At 57.1% G+C, this 18,012-nt stretch overlaps 1 protein-coding gene across 1 annotated transcript; it reads right to left on the reverse strand.

Moving 5' to 3' along the window:
• Positions 1-379: 379 nt before the first annotated feature.
• On the reverse strand, positions 380-3,441 carry Lbx1 (ladybird homeobox 1). The gene is made up of 2 exons (XM_004631445.2): positions 2,578-3,441; positions 380-1,974 (listed from the first exon to the last, which is right to left on the reverse strand). Exons 1-2 carry the CDS (start codon positions 2,900-2,902, stop codon positions 1,451-1,453), a joined length of 849 nt encoding a protein of 282 aa, XP_004631502.1. The 5' UTR covers positions 2,903-3,441; the 3' UTR covers positions 380-1,450.
• Positions 3,442-18,012: the final 14,571 nt, after the last annotated feature.

An 18,012-nucleotide genomic window follows, 5' to 3' on the forward strand; every position in this document is an offset into this window, starting at 1 on the left:
CACAGGTAGAGAGCGTTTGGCCCGGGGCGGATTCGAGAATGCGAGGTCAGGCTCTCCTCCTCACCCTTGCCTCCAAACAAAGGATTTTCTATTGCGGTGCCCCGGGCCAACACGCTCCCTTCTCCTAGTATCGCGTCCTGCCTTTTACCCCGACCTGGCGAAGCCCGCTTCTACCTCCCGCTTAGTAGGTGCTGCGTGTCCACAAACAAGAAGCACCTCCTCCTGTTGTTTTTCCTGGTCCCTTGCTCTCCTGCCTGCCCTGAAACGCCCCCCACCCCCAATCTCCAAGGCTGGGATGACAGGCCAGGAAGAGTGAAGAAAGACCGGCGTGCCCGCTGCTTCCCGGATCAGCCCATTCACTCACACACGGGCATGCCGGTTCTAGTAAAATGGCAAAGACTTTATTTATCGGAGAAAGAGACCTTGGGTACAGTCCGCAGAGGAGAGGGCAGGGTGGAGCGGGGCAGGGGCACGCAGGACTACCCTCATAGGGCCACCCTTTCCCTGCCAAGTCGAGCTAGGAGTAGGGTATTAGATACGGCAAGAGAGATCCAGGGCTGCGGAGGAGGTGGGGGGAGGACTTGGGTTGGCCGCCTCTCTGTCTCTGTCACATGCAAAAAAATTCTAAAAAGAGTAAAAAATAATTCTAGGGCTTTGGGTTCTGTTTCTGATGGTTGGTTGATTATATCCCCCTGCTTTGTCGTTAAGAACCAGACTTCAACAATCAGTCTGAGAAAATGCAGGAGGGAAGGAAGAATCTTAAAAATAGCGTTAGTGGGCATCAGGAGGCAGAAATGGCATCGAAGACAGTTCTCTAGTGTGGGGAGGGAGAGATCGACTTTGAAGCTTGCAAGTCAGGACCTGGCTGCCCCCTCACTCCGTTCTCAGGCAGGAAAAAGGGCAGAAGGAAAGAAAAGAGGTCAACTGCCACAGGCCGAGGGAGGCGAGGAGAGAGCTGGCTAGTGCATTCGCCACATGCAGAGCAAAACCAAAACAGCCGGAGCTGCCCCCTCTTCTCATTCTCAGGGTTAGCGTTGCCGTTCTCCTTCTCTATTCTGCCGCACCCTCAGCCAACCCGGCAGCCAAACAACTTTACAAACATCGAAATATCTGGCATTAAAAAAAAAAAAAAAAAGAAAACAAAAGAAAAAAAATTCAGGCTGCAGTGGGAAGGACCCGCTATATGGGCTTAAATATTTATACAGAAGCCATACAGAATTGCACGGCGAGGGCTCCCAGCCCGGCCGAGGCCCAGTGCAGCGCAGGCCAGCAGGCCAGCCCCGGTTTATTGCTTCGAGAGGGTAGAGGAGGCTGCCGGGAGTCCAGGCCCGGGGACAAGGAAGAAGACAGGCGCTGCGGAGGAGGTCCCAGCTCCCCTCAGCAGTCAGGTTTGGGAGGCCTTGGGTGCTCTGTCACTAGAGGAGCAGGCTGGCAGCAGATGGGGCACGGCTCAATCGTCCACGTCGATCTCTTCATCTTCCTCATCCTCTGAGCAGTCCTGGCTGCTGGCCCGCTGGTCCGTGAGTGGAGAGGCTGGCGAGAGCTGCAAGGGTCCAGCTCCGGGGGCCTGCGGGGCACCCGGGGGGAGCGCCGGGGAGCTTGGCCTGGACTTGGCTCTGCCACAGCCCCCACCGCCCCCACCGCCTGTGGCCTCCGAGTTCTGCTCGAGTTCGGCCAGTGCCACGATGTCCATCTGCCCGCTGGGGCCCAGTTTCTTGGCAGACTCTACATCGGCCTTCATCTCCTCTAGGTCCCGCTTGAGCTTGGCGCGTCGATTTTGGAACCAGGTGATGACCTGGGCGTTGGTGAGGCCCAGCTGCTGCGCGATTTGGTCGCGATCTGCTGGGGACAGGTACTTCTGGTATAGGAATCGCTTTTCTAACTCGTAGATCTGGTGGTTAGTGAAGGCTGTGCGCGACTTTCGCCGCTTCTTGGGAGTCTGCCGCTGCCCAAAGATGGTCATCCCATCGCGGCCTGGGAAGAAATGACAGGATAGGCTTCTACAGGAAGAGTGGAGAGATCCCACCCAGGGGCTCACTCCAGAACTCCACACCCCCCGCAGGTCCATCTGGCCTGGAACCTACTGCTGTTCACTCCAGACCACAGTAAACATGGGTTAGGATGAACCTCTTCTGCCTCCAGTCTCTGGAAAGTCCTCAGGAAAAATTGTTTTGATCTCTGTCCACTCACTAAGAGTTGGTTTGAACCACCCAAAGTCTCCGAGAGCAGCAGGAATCCAGACAGGACTCATGGACTGCAGTGTGAATGTTGATTCCCTAACCCTGGCAAACTCTGTCCTACCTAAAAGGTCCCAGCAAAACAGTCTGTGGATTCTAACTCCTCTGGGTTGGAAGCGGGTAGGCCACTGGGAACCAGAGGGAGCCCGGCAAAGCAGTCAGACTGCAAAAAGAGCTTAGGTTCCCGCCAACCCTCAGACCACCCCGCGTGTGGCCTACCCAGAGGTCTCTAAGAGAGAAAGACTGGGTCCTGTCCCGCTCCCTCCACCCCCGGCTCTAGGAGGTCAGAGGCAGAGAGGGCGCCGAGCGCTGGACGGAGGGGACCAGCGACAGTGCCTACCTTCGGCCGCCTGCAGGACGCTGACCTCTAGCCCCTTAAAGGTCTTGCTGGCGAGCTCCTCCAGCGCGCACAGCGGCGAGGTCTGCGAGAGCAACGCGCGGCCCGCCAGGGGCAAGCCGCCCGGCGCGTGCTTGTCGGCTGCGGCCAGCAGGTGCGCCGCCCCGCACAGCGAGTAACTTCTCCGCACGGACGGCTTGTTGAGGATGTCCTCGATGCTGAACGGCGTCAGCGGCTTGTTGGAGTTGGCGGGCGGCGGCAGGTGGTCCAGAGGACTGCGCCGCCGCTCCTCCCCCGGCGCCGCCTTGCTGTCCTCCTTGGAAGTCATCTCGGCCTCGTTTGGGGGCCCGGCCGGCCGGGGCGGCTCCGACCGCGGGGACCCAGACCGCGGGCAGCTCCGGCGCCAGGGGGTGAGGATGGGCGGCGGGGCTGCGAGGAGGCCGCGCCCGGGAGGGCGCACGCCGGGCACCGGGCCGCTCAGCACGGCGGCCGAGGCAGGCAAAGCTGCGAGGGGCCCAGCGAGGAGCGCGCTGCCGCGGGCGCCCTCGCAACCGCTGGGGCTTGCGGCAATCCGGGGCCGGAGCCGGGGCGTGCCGCGCGGGGCTCCAGTTTCGCCGGCCGGGTGCTATTTAAAGGTGTCAGGTGGCTCGGCGGAGGCTCCTGGCCCGGGCTCCTGGCGGCCGCAGTTGGAAGAGCCGAAGCGAGGGCGCTGATCCCGGACTGCGAGAGGAGGCGGAGAGACGGGGCAGTTGACTATTGCTAACAAGTTAGCCTTGATCGAGGAGTAATCAATTATCTGCGGCGGCACTTCTCCCTTCCTCTCTCCTTTCCCCAGTCTTCGCCGCTCTCTTCTTTCTGTTCTCTCCCCGTCCGTCTTCTCTCCCTCTCCCTCCTCCCTCCCTCTCTCCTCTCCTCTCCGCTCCCCCCGTCTCTCCCTTCTCCACCTCTCCCTCGCCCTCTCTTTCCCTCTCTGCTTGTCCAATGCAGGCGGCTCTAAGTTGGGAAGCTCATTAATTAGCGGGCCGGGGGTAGGAGGAGCCGGCTGGAATTAGCCTGCCTAATGCGCCTGTCAGTCCGGGCGCGGTGCCGCGCTCCGGCGAGCTGTTTGTAAATTATATTAGCCGCGCCTTTATTGCACCCGAACCTCGGGCGGCTGAAAGCCACCGCCCCCAACCCAAACTGCGAGCCTACTTCCCGGCGACCGCCTCCCGCCGGCCTGCCCGCGAGGCCCGGACTCCACCAGCCGGTTTGGAGTCGAGGGTGGCGGGAGCCGCCGGGAGGGCTGGGCTGCACCGGCCAGGTAAGCACTGGATCCCAGGAGGGCCGGCTGCGGGCGGACGGTGCCGGGGTAGGCGAGAGCCCAGCCACCCTTCCGGGACTCTGGCTCTCACCCCAGCCTTGGGCCACGCGCCTGGGGAAAGGCGATCCGAGGCCCCGGGCCTTGCCGGCGGAGGTGGACGCGGCCTCCCGGCCCAGGGCGCACGACGCGGGACAAGGGTGGGCTCGGGATGGAGGCGGGACCGAGAGGCGAAGGGCTGAGTTGGTGGCCCTGGGCACCGGCCCGGCCTAGGCCAAGCGGCCGCCCTAACTCCTCGCAACCTCACACTTTTCCGGCCAGCTCTCCAGGGCCACAGCCGTCTGTGAGCAGGGCCCATTCGGCAGCCAGGCCCCGGCCAGACCACTGGGCGATTAGGCTCCGGCCGCTCCCCGCTGTGCTGGGCCCTGCGGGCCCTGCTGTGTGCCCCGCCGCCGGTCCAGCTCCAGCTGCTCCGGACGCGGAGCTGGGCGCCCGGGAACTCCAGGAAGGCCTGGCTCCGGGTAGGCGGCGGCGGGAGACCCTCTAGCCTGGAATGAGCACCAGGCGAACCTTTCCGTTCATCGTTTCGTGGAGGTGTTTGTGTTTGAATCTGTTTTGGTGTGTGGTTCTCCGTGTGTGTTTGTGTAAACGAGTGTGACCCTCTGGACGCACAGGCGGGCTTGAACCAGAGCTGTGCAGCTCATTTCCCTGAGGCAGCCCAGAGGGTTGCACCCCAGGCCCTCTTCTCTGTTTCTGCCCCACCTGCTCTGCGTAGACTCTAATGCTCTTTCCACCCTTGGAGACTGGAAGGGAAAGAAGGGCTCGGAGCCAAAGGAAGAAGAGAGACTGGCTTTGTTTGTAAACTCCCCGGTGGGCAGTGTGGCCTGGCATCTCGGTCAGACCAGGGAAGGCCCAGAGAGGGCAGCATGAGGGCTGGTGGCCAGGGCAGAGGTCGGAATGGGAGGAACGGAACTTCTGGCCTCCAGCCCTACCCTAGAGAGAGTGAGTTCAGCTGGGCTCTGGCAGGGTGCAGGTCCTGGGAGAGAAGGTCCTCCCCTCAGGAGGAGCCGCTGCTCGCGGGGTAGTAGCTTCCTTTATCTCACAATTGTTGTATGTTTGGAATCATGGCTTACAGCCCTCCCGAGGAAAACGGAGGAAGCAGGAATAAAAGGATTCTTGTGTGGGGGCCCAGTGCCAGACCTGGACCTACTTGGGAATATTAGAAGCTCTCTCCTTCCCTCCCTGTCTATGCCCTGCATTGGGAGAAAGAGTGGCAGATGCTCAGAGGCAAAAATAGTGAGAATAGTGTCCCCCGGAGCTGCAGCTCCATCTATCCCCAGGGCAAGCCTGTCCTTGAGGATGCTGGGCTTAGCAACAGTGGGGGCCAAGAGCCTAAGGGCCGAGGTAGAGCACTTGGACAGGGGGGGGCGCAGTGTGAAGCTGCCCTCTCCTCTCCTGCCCTGCCCTCCCCTCCCCTCAGGATTCTGCCTCAGTCCTTTCTTATCACATCACCAAAGCCCTAACACGGTGCTTCTTGCAAGGCAACACACACACACACACACACACACACACACACACACTGTCTCTCCAGAGCTGGGAAGCAGGACCTTTCAATCCCTATCCTAAGACAAAGGGAAGGAGGAAAAAAGGAAGACCCCATGCCCTAGTACACACCCCTAGGGCTGGTCAGACTATGCCTTAAGGACAAGCCATCCCGGTCCTTGCTCGAAGCTGGAAGCCCCTGAAGACCTGGAGTTCAGGGGCATTGGGAAGTTGCCCACATGAGGTGGAATGTACCTTGGGGAGCAGGGGGCCCTGTTTCCTAGGACCTCCAGTCCAGCCCCACCTTGGCAAAGTGGAGAGGATATCCCACGTTCATCTGCCGTTTTCCCTTGATCCACTGGCTCCAAACCTCCCTTCCCTAATCTGGCCTGTGCCGCCGCCAAAACCAGTCCCGTGGTTTTGCTTATTTGGTCTAATTGGTTGGCCTTTCAGTGAACATATTCTGAGAGGACTGCCTATTTGAGGGTGTAAGGGGCAGGTGGTACCTCCTAGTGTTTTGTTGTTCCAGTTAATTTTGCCCAGATTGGCTCATTCAAGCCATCTTCAGAAAGCAGCCTGGGGTGGGCTGTGTGGCTCAATGGTGGAGCACTTAGGTAGCACCTGTGGGGTCCCGGGTTTCATCTCTAGTACCACAAAAACAAACAGAACCCCAGAAACCAGCCCAGCTGCCCCAGCAGCCCTTTCCCCAAGCCCACACTCCAAAGCCGTAATGTGTGCTTGGCTTGGGTTTGCTGTGCTTTCAGGATCTGATCTGCTGTCCTGCAGAGCAGTGGGTATGTTTTAGGTTTGTGACCACCCCCCATACACACACGTCAGATTATAGGCTCCTTACAGACAGGAGCCTGGGTCCCAGATTGTATGCAGGCCAGACCTGTGAGGTTCTGGGGTCACCTGGCTCCCCCTACACAAGCGGAAGTGCACAGAGGGGAGTGGCTCAGGCCCCTGCCCAGGAGGAGGTTAGGGATAGAAACTCCTGAAGGACAGGAGCCCTATAGGGCATGGAGGTTGGTGAGAAAGAACCTAGTCACCCTTCTCATCTCCTGGCCCCAACCCCTCCTGGCGCCAGCACTGGGGCAGGGAGACTCTCATCCCTCCCCCTAGTCAGCTGGGCCGGGTCTTCCTGGGGCTGGAAGGCAGCTGCTCAGAGTCTGCTTCACAGTGAAGGATGCTCACTTTCAAAGACGGGTCTCCGCCATAGCCGACTTGGATTCTTGTTGTTGGCCAATGAGCAGCCACATTCTGTCTCCAGTGACAGGGGAAGGGATTATTCTATCAAAAGTTTACTTGCCCCAACCCCAGTTTAGGGAGCATTCCAGACAAAGGGGAGAAAAAGCTCAGTGCACAAGTTTTCATGACAAAAGCATAAAAGAAAAAAGAAAAGCAGTTCCTGCAGATCCAAACACAACAGATCCCTTACCACAGGTGAGTGACTCTGACTGGCAAACTGGGAGTCGCTCAACTGCGGGTTCTCTGTGGGAGCACCACCTCTGGCTGGACGCACAATTCTTTTTTTATTTCTTTTCTGTTTTTTGGTACCAGACATCGAATTCAAGACCTTGAGCTTGCCAGATAGGTGCTTAAGTCGCTGAGCTCTCTCCCTGCCCTGCACGTAGAATCCTTAGCTGTTAAGCTGGCCTCAGTCTAAATCATTTGGAAAAAAAATAATAAATCATTTGGGCTGGGAGACCTGCCCCTGTGACTGCCCAGTGGAATTCAGAGAGTACGTCTTTGACCAAGTGTGAATGTGTACGTGTGGCGAGGGGGTGCGACAGATGGCCTCCTGCCACCCTGGTGGAGCCCCGATTGCCTGTTTGGTTTTTATATTCTGCCCTGGGCCACTATCTGTAACAACAACAACAATAACCATGACAATAAATTCCATAAGCCCTTACCTCACCTGGCTCCAGGCTGAGTTTTATTCATTTCATACATTATCACAACCTCTTGAGGTAGCTACTGCTATACCACTATTTTTCCTATGAAGAAAATGAGACCCAGAGAAGTTCAGTAACCCATCCTAGGGCACACAGCTTGTTTTGAAGTAATCAAGATTAGAACACTTTCTTTTTTTTTTCTGACCCAAATCTGTGCCTTTAATTTCTATGATTTTTTTTCCTCTCTTTTTAGCACTGCAAATTGAACCAAGAACTTTCCCAACAAGCTACATCTACAGCCCTTTTTAAAATTTATTTGTCTACTTATTTGTGACAGTGTCTCACTAAATTGCTGTATTGTTAAATTGCTCAGGCTGGGCACAAACTTGCAATCCTCATTCCTCAGCCTCCCAAAGTCCTGGGATTACAGGTGTGCGCCACCATGAACTATGGCATGCTTAACCACAGTCTCTGAGAGTTCTTCGAATGGGCTTCAAGAGTTGTGCAGACCCCAGAAATTGGTAGAATTCATGTGAGCCGGCTCAGGAGATATAGCTCAGTAGAATAAGCACCTTCCTGGCAAGCGCAGGGTCCTGAGCTCAATCCCCAGTTACACACACACACACACACACACACACACACACACACATTCATGTGAGCTCCTTTGGGCACATTCTTCTGGGAGTGTATTACATAAAACATTGGAATCTCAAGTGGGTTGGAGATCCAGAAAAGGTAACTGAAGGCTAGACTCAGGCCACTGGGGAAAGGGAGAGAAGTCTTCCCAGGCCTAGGGAGCAGGAAACCAGCTCTTCCAGCACTCAGGTTACACCCCGCCCCCCATGCGCAGCACCACACCAGAGTCCCCCATCCTGGCCTAGCTTGGTTGCAGGACTTTGGGGTAAAGAGAGGTGGGAAAGGTTTGAGGCCAAGCACTCCTTGGGGGAGCCCCTCCCTGTGAACTGAATGCCTTCCTAGCTTAGTGTCCCCTATCCCTGAGGGCCACCCTCTTCTAGACATGTCCACCCCAAGGTGGACGTGTGTGGAAGGCATGGACCACTGAGCAACAGAGGTGGGAAGCCTCTGTGCTCTAGGCCTGGGGGCCCATTCTCAGAAGCTTTCCAAACAGCCTGTTCGTTGGGTCCCAAGCCTCTGCCGTCCTGTCCTATGGCCAGAATGGTCTCTGCCCTTCTCTCCCTGGCACCCTTGCCTTTTGCGTTGTGCCCAGCTCATCTCCTTGGGGTTCCTTCCCTGCCGCATTCAACAGGGCAGTGCTGTCGCATTGCCAGCACTGAGCTGCTTTGTCTGTCTGCCTTTCTATCTCTGTTTATCTGCCTGTGAACTTGGGAGGATGAGACCCAAATCTCCCCTCGATATCTCTGTGCCAGCATGGAATATTCCAAGGGCTTCCCACATAATTGTTGAATGAATGAATGAATGAATGAATGAATGAATGAATGAATACCTAAGAGGCAAAGGGAGAGCCTGGTGGGGAACTCGGCCTGCACTCCACACAGAAGGGTAGGTGCAGTTTTTGCCAGCTGTATACAGATGTGGAGGGTGCTCAGCTGCTTGTGCCCCCAAGCCCAGGGGCTCAAAGACCTCATTCTTTAGTGCTTGGGGCTATGGGTGGGTCTGGACTCAGCTGCTGTGGTGCAGCTCACTCAAGAATGGATTTTTTTTTCTCTTTAAAAAAACAGCACTGATCCCTCTCCAGAAATGGAGAAGAGGATCAGTGGAAAATGGGATATTAAGGGAGGTAGAAGTAGGAGGAGGAAAAAGACACCCACTCATCTAGGGTCTGTGCACGGGGTGAAGGGTCCTAACTATGTAGGCCGAGGGGGTGTGCGCAGGCACCCTGGAGTGCTGGTTCTCACCCAGTTGATGTGGAACTTAGAATAAGTCAGAAATATGTGGAGAAATGCAGAAGCAGGGACCTGGAAGAAAGGAACAGCCAGGCATGAAACGAAGCTAAATGTCTCCTACCTCCTCCCGCTGTTGCCCAGGGCAGCACAAAACCTGTGGATCCCCGTGGTCTGGCCCGAGGACAGGGGCTTGTGCCATGGGCTGCCTTCGTGGATGGATGAACAGGAGTTCCCTCTGCCACCTCTGACAGCTGACCTTCTCCCTTGCTACCCCAGTGGCCTTGGGTCTGCTTCTGTCAGCACCTCCATTCCACAGAAGGCTCGCTGTCTTTGGGAGGACATCAGACAACCCCCCTGGGCAAGCAGTAGGGTCTGGACTAGGGCAGGAGGAAAGGAGAAGGAAAGACCAGAGGAGCAGGTTTGCCTGCCTGGGAAGGCACAGAAAGGCCTGAGTCAGGCTTCTTATAATAAACTGCATGTGAATAATTCAGCAGCAGTGGGGGCTCATTGCATCAGCACCATGGGGCAGTCTGAGCTGCCCCTGGCGTCTTCCCTGAACCCAATTGAGGGGGCCACTAGTGCACATGATGGAGGGAGCCAAGAGAAGGCCCCTGTATGCTCAGGCGTGCCAGGCCTACCCCTGCAAGCCTCCCTCCCCAGTGCTCTCAGGCTCCCACCCACCAGGCCAGAGCCTTCCAGCTGGCCAGAGGGGATGCAGGAGCCTGATTTCAGAAACTTGCAGCTGAACCAGAGATCCTGGGCAGCAGTGTAGCATGGTTCATATTCAGAGGTGGATCAGTGGGGGCTGCTTCTCCGGGTCAGGATTTGCCCTGCAATGGAAGTGAGCCCCGGAAGCTGCCGGCCCTCTGTCCACTCTGGAGCCCCAGGTTCTCTGGCCTCTTTCTTCACCTTGCCTGTCTGGGATGTGCAAGTCCCATTTTGGGGGCCACCAGGAAGGGAACCCCAGGCTGCCAGGTCAGGTCCTTTGTGCTGCAGCCTTACTTCATTTGCACCTCATCAGCTCCCTGTGGCTTGCAGGTTTAGCGCCTGTGCGAGGGTTCTGATCTCATCCCAAGGCTCCTCCAGTGCCTGCAGAGGGGCCTGCACCCAGTACTCTCCCTGTGAAACTTTCGTCTAGTGTTTTGGACCCAAACCCTCACTCGGGCTGCGGGCTGTGGGCTGCAGGCTTCGGCTTCCCTGGCCTCCCTAAAAGGGGAGTGAGCCAGTGAGGGTCTCCAGGTATCCTCAGCGGAAGCCCAAAGTCACCCGGGACACAGCACCCCTCAGCCACAGGTCAATCCTTTTTCCTCCTCCTCTTTCCCCCATTCACCTCCTGCTCTTCGCCCTCCAGCTCCGCGATTTCTTTGGTATTCCCTTCTCTTTGTCGCTGCCGTAGCCCCGTACAGTCTGGCCCTGGGGAACGGGACTCACTCTGAGCCAGGAGCCCTGGCAGGAGCAGAAGAAGAGGCAGGAGGGCCAAGGGCTTCAGTAGGTCCCACCTCAAGCCAGGCACGTGACCTCGAGAAAGTCTTTTTACATCTGGAAACCTGGAAAATTGTTCTTTTTCCTCTTTGCAGTCCATGGGGTCGAGTGCTCTGCAGTCCTCACCCTTTCCCTACTTGGTGGCAAGAGGCAGGTTAGGGAGGGCGAGGAGACTACGGCTTTTTTCCTCCTTTGGGAGAGGGGGCTGTCTGCGCCGGCTCCCTGAGGCTCCTGGAAGTCTCAGTCCCGGCCGCGTATTCCAATGAGTATTTCTGAACGATTCACATCTGCTGATTCTTTTTCTTTTTCCTCTTTGCAGCCCATGGGGTCGAGTGCTCTGCAGTCCTCACCACTTCGCAGCAGAGCGGACTAAGATTGGGCTGCATCGCGGCGCGGGTCAGCCCCACAAACGGAAGTTGGAGCCGCCCTGAAGGCTCGGGTGCAAGCAGCCGGAGGCTGGGCCGGCCCTCGCCCTCTGATTTGTATGGGCTGGGGTTCACATTTCCCAGGAAACGGTTTGGGGGGCCTACAGAAGGGTCAAAGAAAGACCCAAAGAGGAACGTCTGACAGGTTCTGGGAGAGCCTGCGGCCCAGGGACACAGCTGGAAACCTTCCCTCAAGTTCCCGCTTAGGAGCCCAGGGGACGCGGGCAGTGGCAGGTGGCTCCTTTTGGGTCACCTCCCTCCAAGGTCCCACTGCAGAGCAGAGGCTGGCAGTGGCTGGGAGCCTGGACTTTGGCCTCACAGGGCGAGGCAGGGAGGGCTGAGGGGCCGGGGTCGCGGGCAGGCACAGCCGTACCTCGCCGTCAGCCCCATTACACTGTATTTATGTTTCCCTTTATTGCTTTTTCCCTCTCTTATTATGGTCTCACTCTGGGGGAGGCAAAAGACATAATATATTCATCTTTATTATACCAAATCTGTGTGAAGCATTTAATAAAGCTCTGTTTGCACACAGCCAGAGACGATACTGTGGCCGCGCTGAGGCTACACCCGGTTCTGAGGTCACTTGGGCCTCAGTGCCCTGCCACCTGCGCGTGGCATCAGGCACTGCCTGGCATCTCCGTCCCCAACTCTCCTGCACCTTGGTTTGTGCCCGTGGAAATAAGCAGGATTTTATGAAAGCCTTTGCCCAATCTCACAGGAGACTGGGGACGCTATGAGAGTGGACAGGGCTTCATGAGGAAGGAAAAGCTGCAGGACTTGTTGGGCCAGAATAGCTGAGATCCAGAGAGAAGCAGGAGGACATAAGAGGTTCTATAACACCCAGGACCCCAGGGGAGCACACTGTAGCTTGAGCAGAGCCCAGGGCCCAGGTCTGGGCCTCCTCCAGGAAGGAAGGCCACCGACCTGAAAGGGCTGGTCTGCAGCAGTCACCTTCAGATAGCCTTGCCTGCAGGGCTGTTGTCCTGGTTACCAACAGCAGTGGAAGCTCAGGAAGATCAGGTGTCTTATTTGAAGTGACCATCCTAGAAGTAGATGACACTGTCTTCTAGACTCTCTGTCCTTCCCTGCCCCTGCACACCTCACCCCACCCCACCGCGCGCGCACACACACACAGGCACAGTATGCCCAAGGAAGGAGAGACAACGGAGGACTGTCGACACCCAGCCCCACTATTCCCCACCCTGGAGAGCCTACTGCTCCTGGGCTTTGAGGGCCCGGTGTTGGACACACTGTCTGGCTCACCCTGTTTATGCACTAGAGAGGGCCAGCCCGTAGGAGGAGTGTGCAGGAGGCTCGCGGGGGTCCCCCTGGGCAGGATGAATCCCCCAGGTGCCAGGCTTCCTCAGTCCCTTGCCCTCGCACTTAGGGGTGAGTGCTGCCCCAGGTCACTCACATCTTGAGATCGGCTTCAGGGAGCTTCTTTTGAGGGGCTCGGGGTACTTGAGGAATCTCATAGCACCCCCAGGTTGGCTGGCAGGAGGGCACAGTCCACACTCTAGGACCAGGGTGAGGCCAGTGAGATACTGACGGCGCCATATTTAAGGAGGTGTTTGCTCCCAGGGTTGTACAGAGCCCTTACGTTTTGTGCTGTAGGTATCTCGTGCTTCAGCCTCAGTCCTGCTGTATGTTGTGCCGTCCTGGGAGGCAGAGTCACCACTGGCGATTTGCTGAGAGGGTGGGAGGCTAAGGGCAGCTCCCCGTGACTGGCCTGTAGAGGGTAGAAGTGTGAAGAGCAGGAGGCGCTTGGCGAGGTAGGGAGCTTCCCCAGCCCTGAAAGGGGAAGCGGAACTTAGCCCGTGTCATCTGCGTGTCATCACTGCCTTTTTCTTTGACATTCTGCTGTCACTTCCTTTGTGTCAAGTGAGTGCTGCTCCCACAGATCTCATTAATGTACGTAACTGTGTTTTGGCCGAGGATAGATAGCAGTCTTTGACCTCAAGTCCTTCCAGCTCTGAGAGTCTATTGTTGCGTGAGACAAAGAGAGCGGTGCTTGATTCGGTTCCCTGCGCTGTAGTTATTGTGTGTGTGTGTGGCTGCCTCATAGCTAAGCTCTGTGAGGGCAAGATCCAGCCAGTCTCTCCCTCCCAGCCTCCTTCCCTTCCTCTCTCTGAGCTCCTCACCAATTCCATGTCAATCACAGGCCTGAGCACACAGCAGCAGCTTTTTAGTAAATGTGTTATCAAACATGCTCATAAGTAAATATGCTTGTTTGTTTGTTTGTTTGTTTATTTTGAGACAATGTCTTGCTTTGTAGCTCAGGCTGGCCTTGAACTATATATCCTAGGCTGGCTTCAAATGGTAATCCTCCTGCTTCAGCCTCTGGAATGTTGGGGTTACAGCCATACACTGCTGAGCCTGGTCTTATTTTCTTACTTAATTTTAAAAAAATCTTTTATTTATTTATTTATTTTTATGTATTTGGAACATGGTCTCGCTATGCAGCTGGGACTCATAGTGATCCACCTGTCTCAGCTTCCCCAGCGCCGGGATTACAAGCTGGGCCACCACACCTGATTTTGGTGTCCTGCCAGTTGCATCCAGGGCTCCGGGGCTGGCATGGTATGTAGTACTGGGGATCCAACCTGGGTCCTTGCACTTGCCAGAAAGGTGATGAGACCGCCAGACTATCTCCTCAGCCCCTCATGAGTGTATTGAACAGATGTCTAAAAAAATCCTGTCATCTGCCTCCCAGGCCAAGGGGGAGCTGAGTCTACTCTATAGTCATTGCCCCCCTCCACCCACGGCTGAGTTGGGGTCAGACAGGCACTTCTAGATCCTCCCCCACACCCCATGCCCAGCCTTGTGCTGGCCTGTGACAGAACTTACGGGACACCACTCAGATGGGAAGAGGCCTCCTCAGCATCAGAGGAGGGGTAGGCCCTGGTGCCAGGAGGCCTGCTCGGCCCAGCTGGGTCTCCAGCTAGTCCTTGAAGAGTGGGGAGGATTGAGAGCAGGAGGGAAAGGGCAGAGCTGTGAGATGGAGGCAGGAATGTTGCCCTACCAGGCAGGCCTGACTGGGTACCTGGGGTGATGCTGGGGTGAAGGCCTCTGTGGTGGGCCCAGGCCCAGAGACAGAGGCCAAAACGTGGAGCTTAGAAATCCAAGTCTACCAGCTGGAGCCCAGGAGTACAGGCCCCAAGACCACAGCACAAGGCCGGGTCTTGCCCAAAGTGTTCTCTTGGTTGTCATAAGAGGCCACTTGGGGACTCCAAACTTAAGGCATGGACAAGGTGAATCCTTCCGAATGGCACCCAGGGCCAGGCAGGTCTGCCTGCTCCTGCCTACCAGGCCCAGCGGGACTGTCTCAGGTCTTCTGAAGTCAGAGCCTGGAGTCTGGCCCTGTCTGCAGCCCAAGCGGGTGTAGGTGTCGCCGGACACCCCTCGCTGCCACAGCCCTCTACCTTCTGTTCTTGGCGGAACCGGGGATTGAACTCAGGCCCTTGTGCTTGCCAGGCAAGCGCTTATTCTACTGAGCCATCGCCCTGGCCCCCTCTACCTTCTGCCAGGTGGGATCAAGGCGCTCAGTTCATGCCCCTGGGCCTCCACTGGAGGCCTGAGGGTGCAGCTCAGTGGTGGTGCCAGCTGAGCCCGCGTGGAGGCGTCGCTGTGCCGGCCTGTCTTGGAGCGAGAGCTGCCAAGGAGCCAGAGCGCTGTGCTGCGTGGAGGGTGTCAGGGGTGGTATTGTCGGCGCACAAATGCTCAACTTTATGTACTTTTAACTAGAGGTGTAACAGATGGCCCCGTTTCTGTCCAAGCCAGGGAGACTGGTGCCCATTCCGGCTGCAGCCAATCAATCGCTCCACTCTGGGGGGAGCTACAAGCTGGGCTGGGAGGCCTGGAGCCAGCAATCGCTGTCTGCTCGGGCTGGCCCGGTGCTGCCTCCGCCAGCCGCTCCGCAGGCCCGGGAGGTGGGGAGGCAGGCACATGGCAGTGTTGCCCAGGGGCTGGTCAGGCCCGCCCAGGAGGGAGGCCTCAGCCTACCCCAGGCCCCGCGCGGTGGATGAGATCAGTCAACCCCCATCCTGCCCTTCTTTGTCATCACTTTCCTGTGATCCCTGCTCAGCCCCTGAGCCCGAGATCTGGAGCCTTAAGATGTTCCAGATCCACGACTTTGCTGTGTCCCTCACTGTGGACACCAGTGTACACGGCCATGGGAGAAAAAAAATCACAGGACCATGGAGGGCTTCACAAATGCCTACAACTGCTAGGGAGAGGAGAAACAGGAGGCCCAAGGCAGCCCAGTGCTGAGAATAGTGCGAAACCATCTTCTTTTATTATTACTTTAAATTTAAATTTAATTTAATTTAATTTTGATACATGGTCTTGCTATGTAGTTCGGACTCTAGTGATCCTCCTATCTCAGTCTCCCCAGCACTGGGATTATAGGTATGCACCACTGAGGTCAGCGTGGCAAGTGGTACCAAGGATCGAACTCCAGACCTTGCACGTGCCAGGCAGGCACTTAGGCCACTGACCTATCTCCCCAGCCCCCTGAAGCCATCTTCTTACATGGACACAGTCAGTCAGGAAACAGGTACAGTCTCCTATGGGTCACACCCTTCATGAAGCATCCATAAGACACACTTCCTGTCCTGCAGCCCTTCTTGGTAATGAGCCAGGAGTCATGAAAGTCTGCAGAAGAACAGTAACTAACCAACCAGAGCACCGAACCAGGCTGCAAGAGCAGGGAAGATCCCAGAGCTGGCTGGCTCTGGGTGGGCTTTAAAGGAGAGGCAGGAGTTCTCAGCAGGCAGAAGAGAAAAGACAGCGCACCCAGAGATGTGGGGAGAAAGCGTGCGACAAAGGAGTGTCAAGAAGAGGCAGGTGTGACTGGCCACAGCGGGCAGGAGTAAGGGCTGAGGCTGGATGGGAGGACACAGGCCTGGCCAATGGGTCTCTCCCTTCAGCGGACCTCTGCCACCCACTGCCCTGACTCTGGGCCAGAGGGAATGAGGAAAGGAAGAGACAAGGCCCAAAGCCTGTAGGAAGGTGGCATCAGAAGGGTCCTGGCCCATGGTTTGAGTGTCGTCCTCCTTTCCCATAATGAGGCTCAGGGCCGGGAAACCCATGCCAATTCTGCTCCACTGTGTGCCCCCTGGACTTCTGAGCCTCCTACAAGCAGCTCTTCCCAGGCCCCCTAGAAAGAGTTCAGACCACTCAGTCCATCAGTCAGTCAGTTGTCCGTCACTGAGGGCTGAGCATGAACAGTGTTCAGGGCCAGACAGGGAGGCAAAGCAGCAGACTGCTCTTCCAGACTGGGGATCCCATCCAAACTGGAGGGCAACAATCTGGGCAGGGTCCTTCCCTTTGCAAGGAGCAGAGGTTCACCTGCGTAATCACAGAGGAGGAGTGCTGTGGGTAGCAAAGCACATGCCTGTCTTTGGAATGGGGCCTGGGAAGCCTGCAGGGACAGAGGCAGCCCCAGGGTCCACTTCTCCCCAGGCCAAGGCCCAAGGCACCCAGGGAGCCCCTCAGGCTGCAGTGAGCTCCCGGCCTCTCATTCCCCGCCTTTTCCTCCTAATGGCCAACTACTGCTTTTTAGATTCCTTTGACCTCTCCCCTTCTTCCAACTTCCCAAGTGGAGGGGCTCCCAGGGTTCGATTCTCAGCGTTCTCTCTGGCAGGCTCACCCCTGTCCTGGGCGGGACCAGTCCTCCCCTGAGAAGCAGCTCAGGGGGGCCCAGCCAGGCCCAGCTGACAGTGCAGTGGACTGGGCAGGTGAGGAGAGAGGAAGGAAGGTGCATCCGAGAGCCCTGGTGTCAAGCTTCACCTCTCTTCTTCGTGTCTCCTCACGAAGGGTAATAAACCCATTGCTGTGGGGAAGAACAACCACAGACAAGCCCTGATCAGGTCTGCCGGCGACTGTGCTGTGGAGATGCTGGTTGGCCAGCTGGCCTCACTGTCCCCATTGCACATACAAGAACACTGAGGCGCAAGAACCTTGGGCTACCTGCCTCTCCTTCACGCCAGGAGGAGACGGAGTGGGACTCTCACCCGGGGTTGCCCTCCAGAGTCTCAGCTCATAGCTGCCTCTGACCCGCACGTGGCGTGAGAGCTCCGCGGTTTCCTCATAATTCCTCATAACCGCGACTTGCGCTTGACCAGCCGGCCTCTCTGAGGCTCCCTCTACATCACCTCGGCTAAGGGCTCAGGTCTCTCAGTACTTCACAGCGTGAACTCCCTGGAGAGGACATCCGCCTGGCTCCGCTCATCTTTAACGCCAGGCAACTGCCTGGCCAAAGAGCTGCTGGAAGCGGAGCTGTGTGCGCTCCCTTGGCTGTCAGCAGAGAGGTCGGAGCTACAGGGCATGTGCAGAGGAGCAGGGCCAGGGGAGCTCTCCTGGGGGGCAGGTGGGGGGTGGGCCTTGAGACAGGCCAAGATGGAGAAAAGGAAGAGGCAGCAGGAAGCAGAAGGGGAGCCTGAGTCGTGGCCCAGGGCCCGGATGTGAGCCAGCGGGTGCGTGCAGAGAGCGAGAGGAGGGCTGGGGAGGGGGCCAGCGGGCGTCCTGTGACCCCAGCTACCGGGGACTAAGGCAGGAGGGCGGATGGTCTGAGGCCAGCTTGGGCAATATCGTGAGACCCTGTGTCAAGGTTAAATAAAAAGGCTGGAAATGTTGTTCAGTGGCCAAGTTCTTGCCTTGCACTTGCAAGGCTCTAGGTTCAGATCCTGGGCCAGGGAAAAAAGCAAGGAAGGGCTTGAGTGCCCGCATGAGGAGAGGAGTTTGTACATGATCCCAAAGCAGAGGGTCTTTGAGCAGGAGAGGGAGGCGATCATGTGTGTGTGTGTGTGAGAGAGAGAGAGAGAGACAGACAGACAGAGACAGAGAGAGAGAGAGAGAGAGAGAGAGAGAGAGAGAGAGAGAGAGAGAAACTCTCGCCTGGGGCAGCTCACGCCTGGGACAGACAGACAGAC

Source organism: Octodon degus, unplaced genomic scaffold, assembly GCF_000260255.1.
Source record: "Octodon degus isolate 3935 unplaced genomic scaffold, OctDeg1.0 scaffold00042, whole genome shotgun sequence".
Taxonomy (NCBI): Eukaryota; Metazoa; Chordata; class Mammalia; order Rodentia; family Octodontidae; genus Octodon; species Octodon degus.

Bases quoted from the DNA above. Each gene is read 5' to 3' on its own strand.
- Lbx1 (XM_004631445.2), bottom strand. From the start codon at position 2,902: ATGACTTCCAAGGAGGACAGCAAGGCGGCGCCGGGGGAGGAGCGGCGG. The intron at 1,975-2,577 runs GTAGGCACTGTC...ATTTCTTCCCAG, and splicing joins CGTCCTGCAGGCGGCCGAAG to GCCGCGATGGGATGACCATC.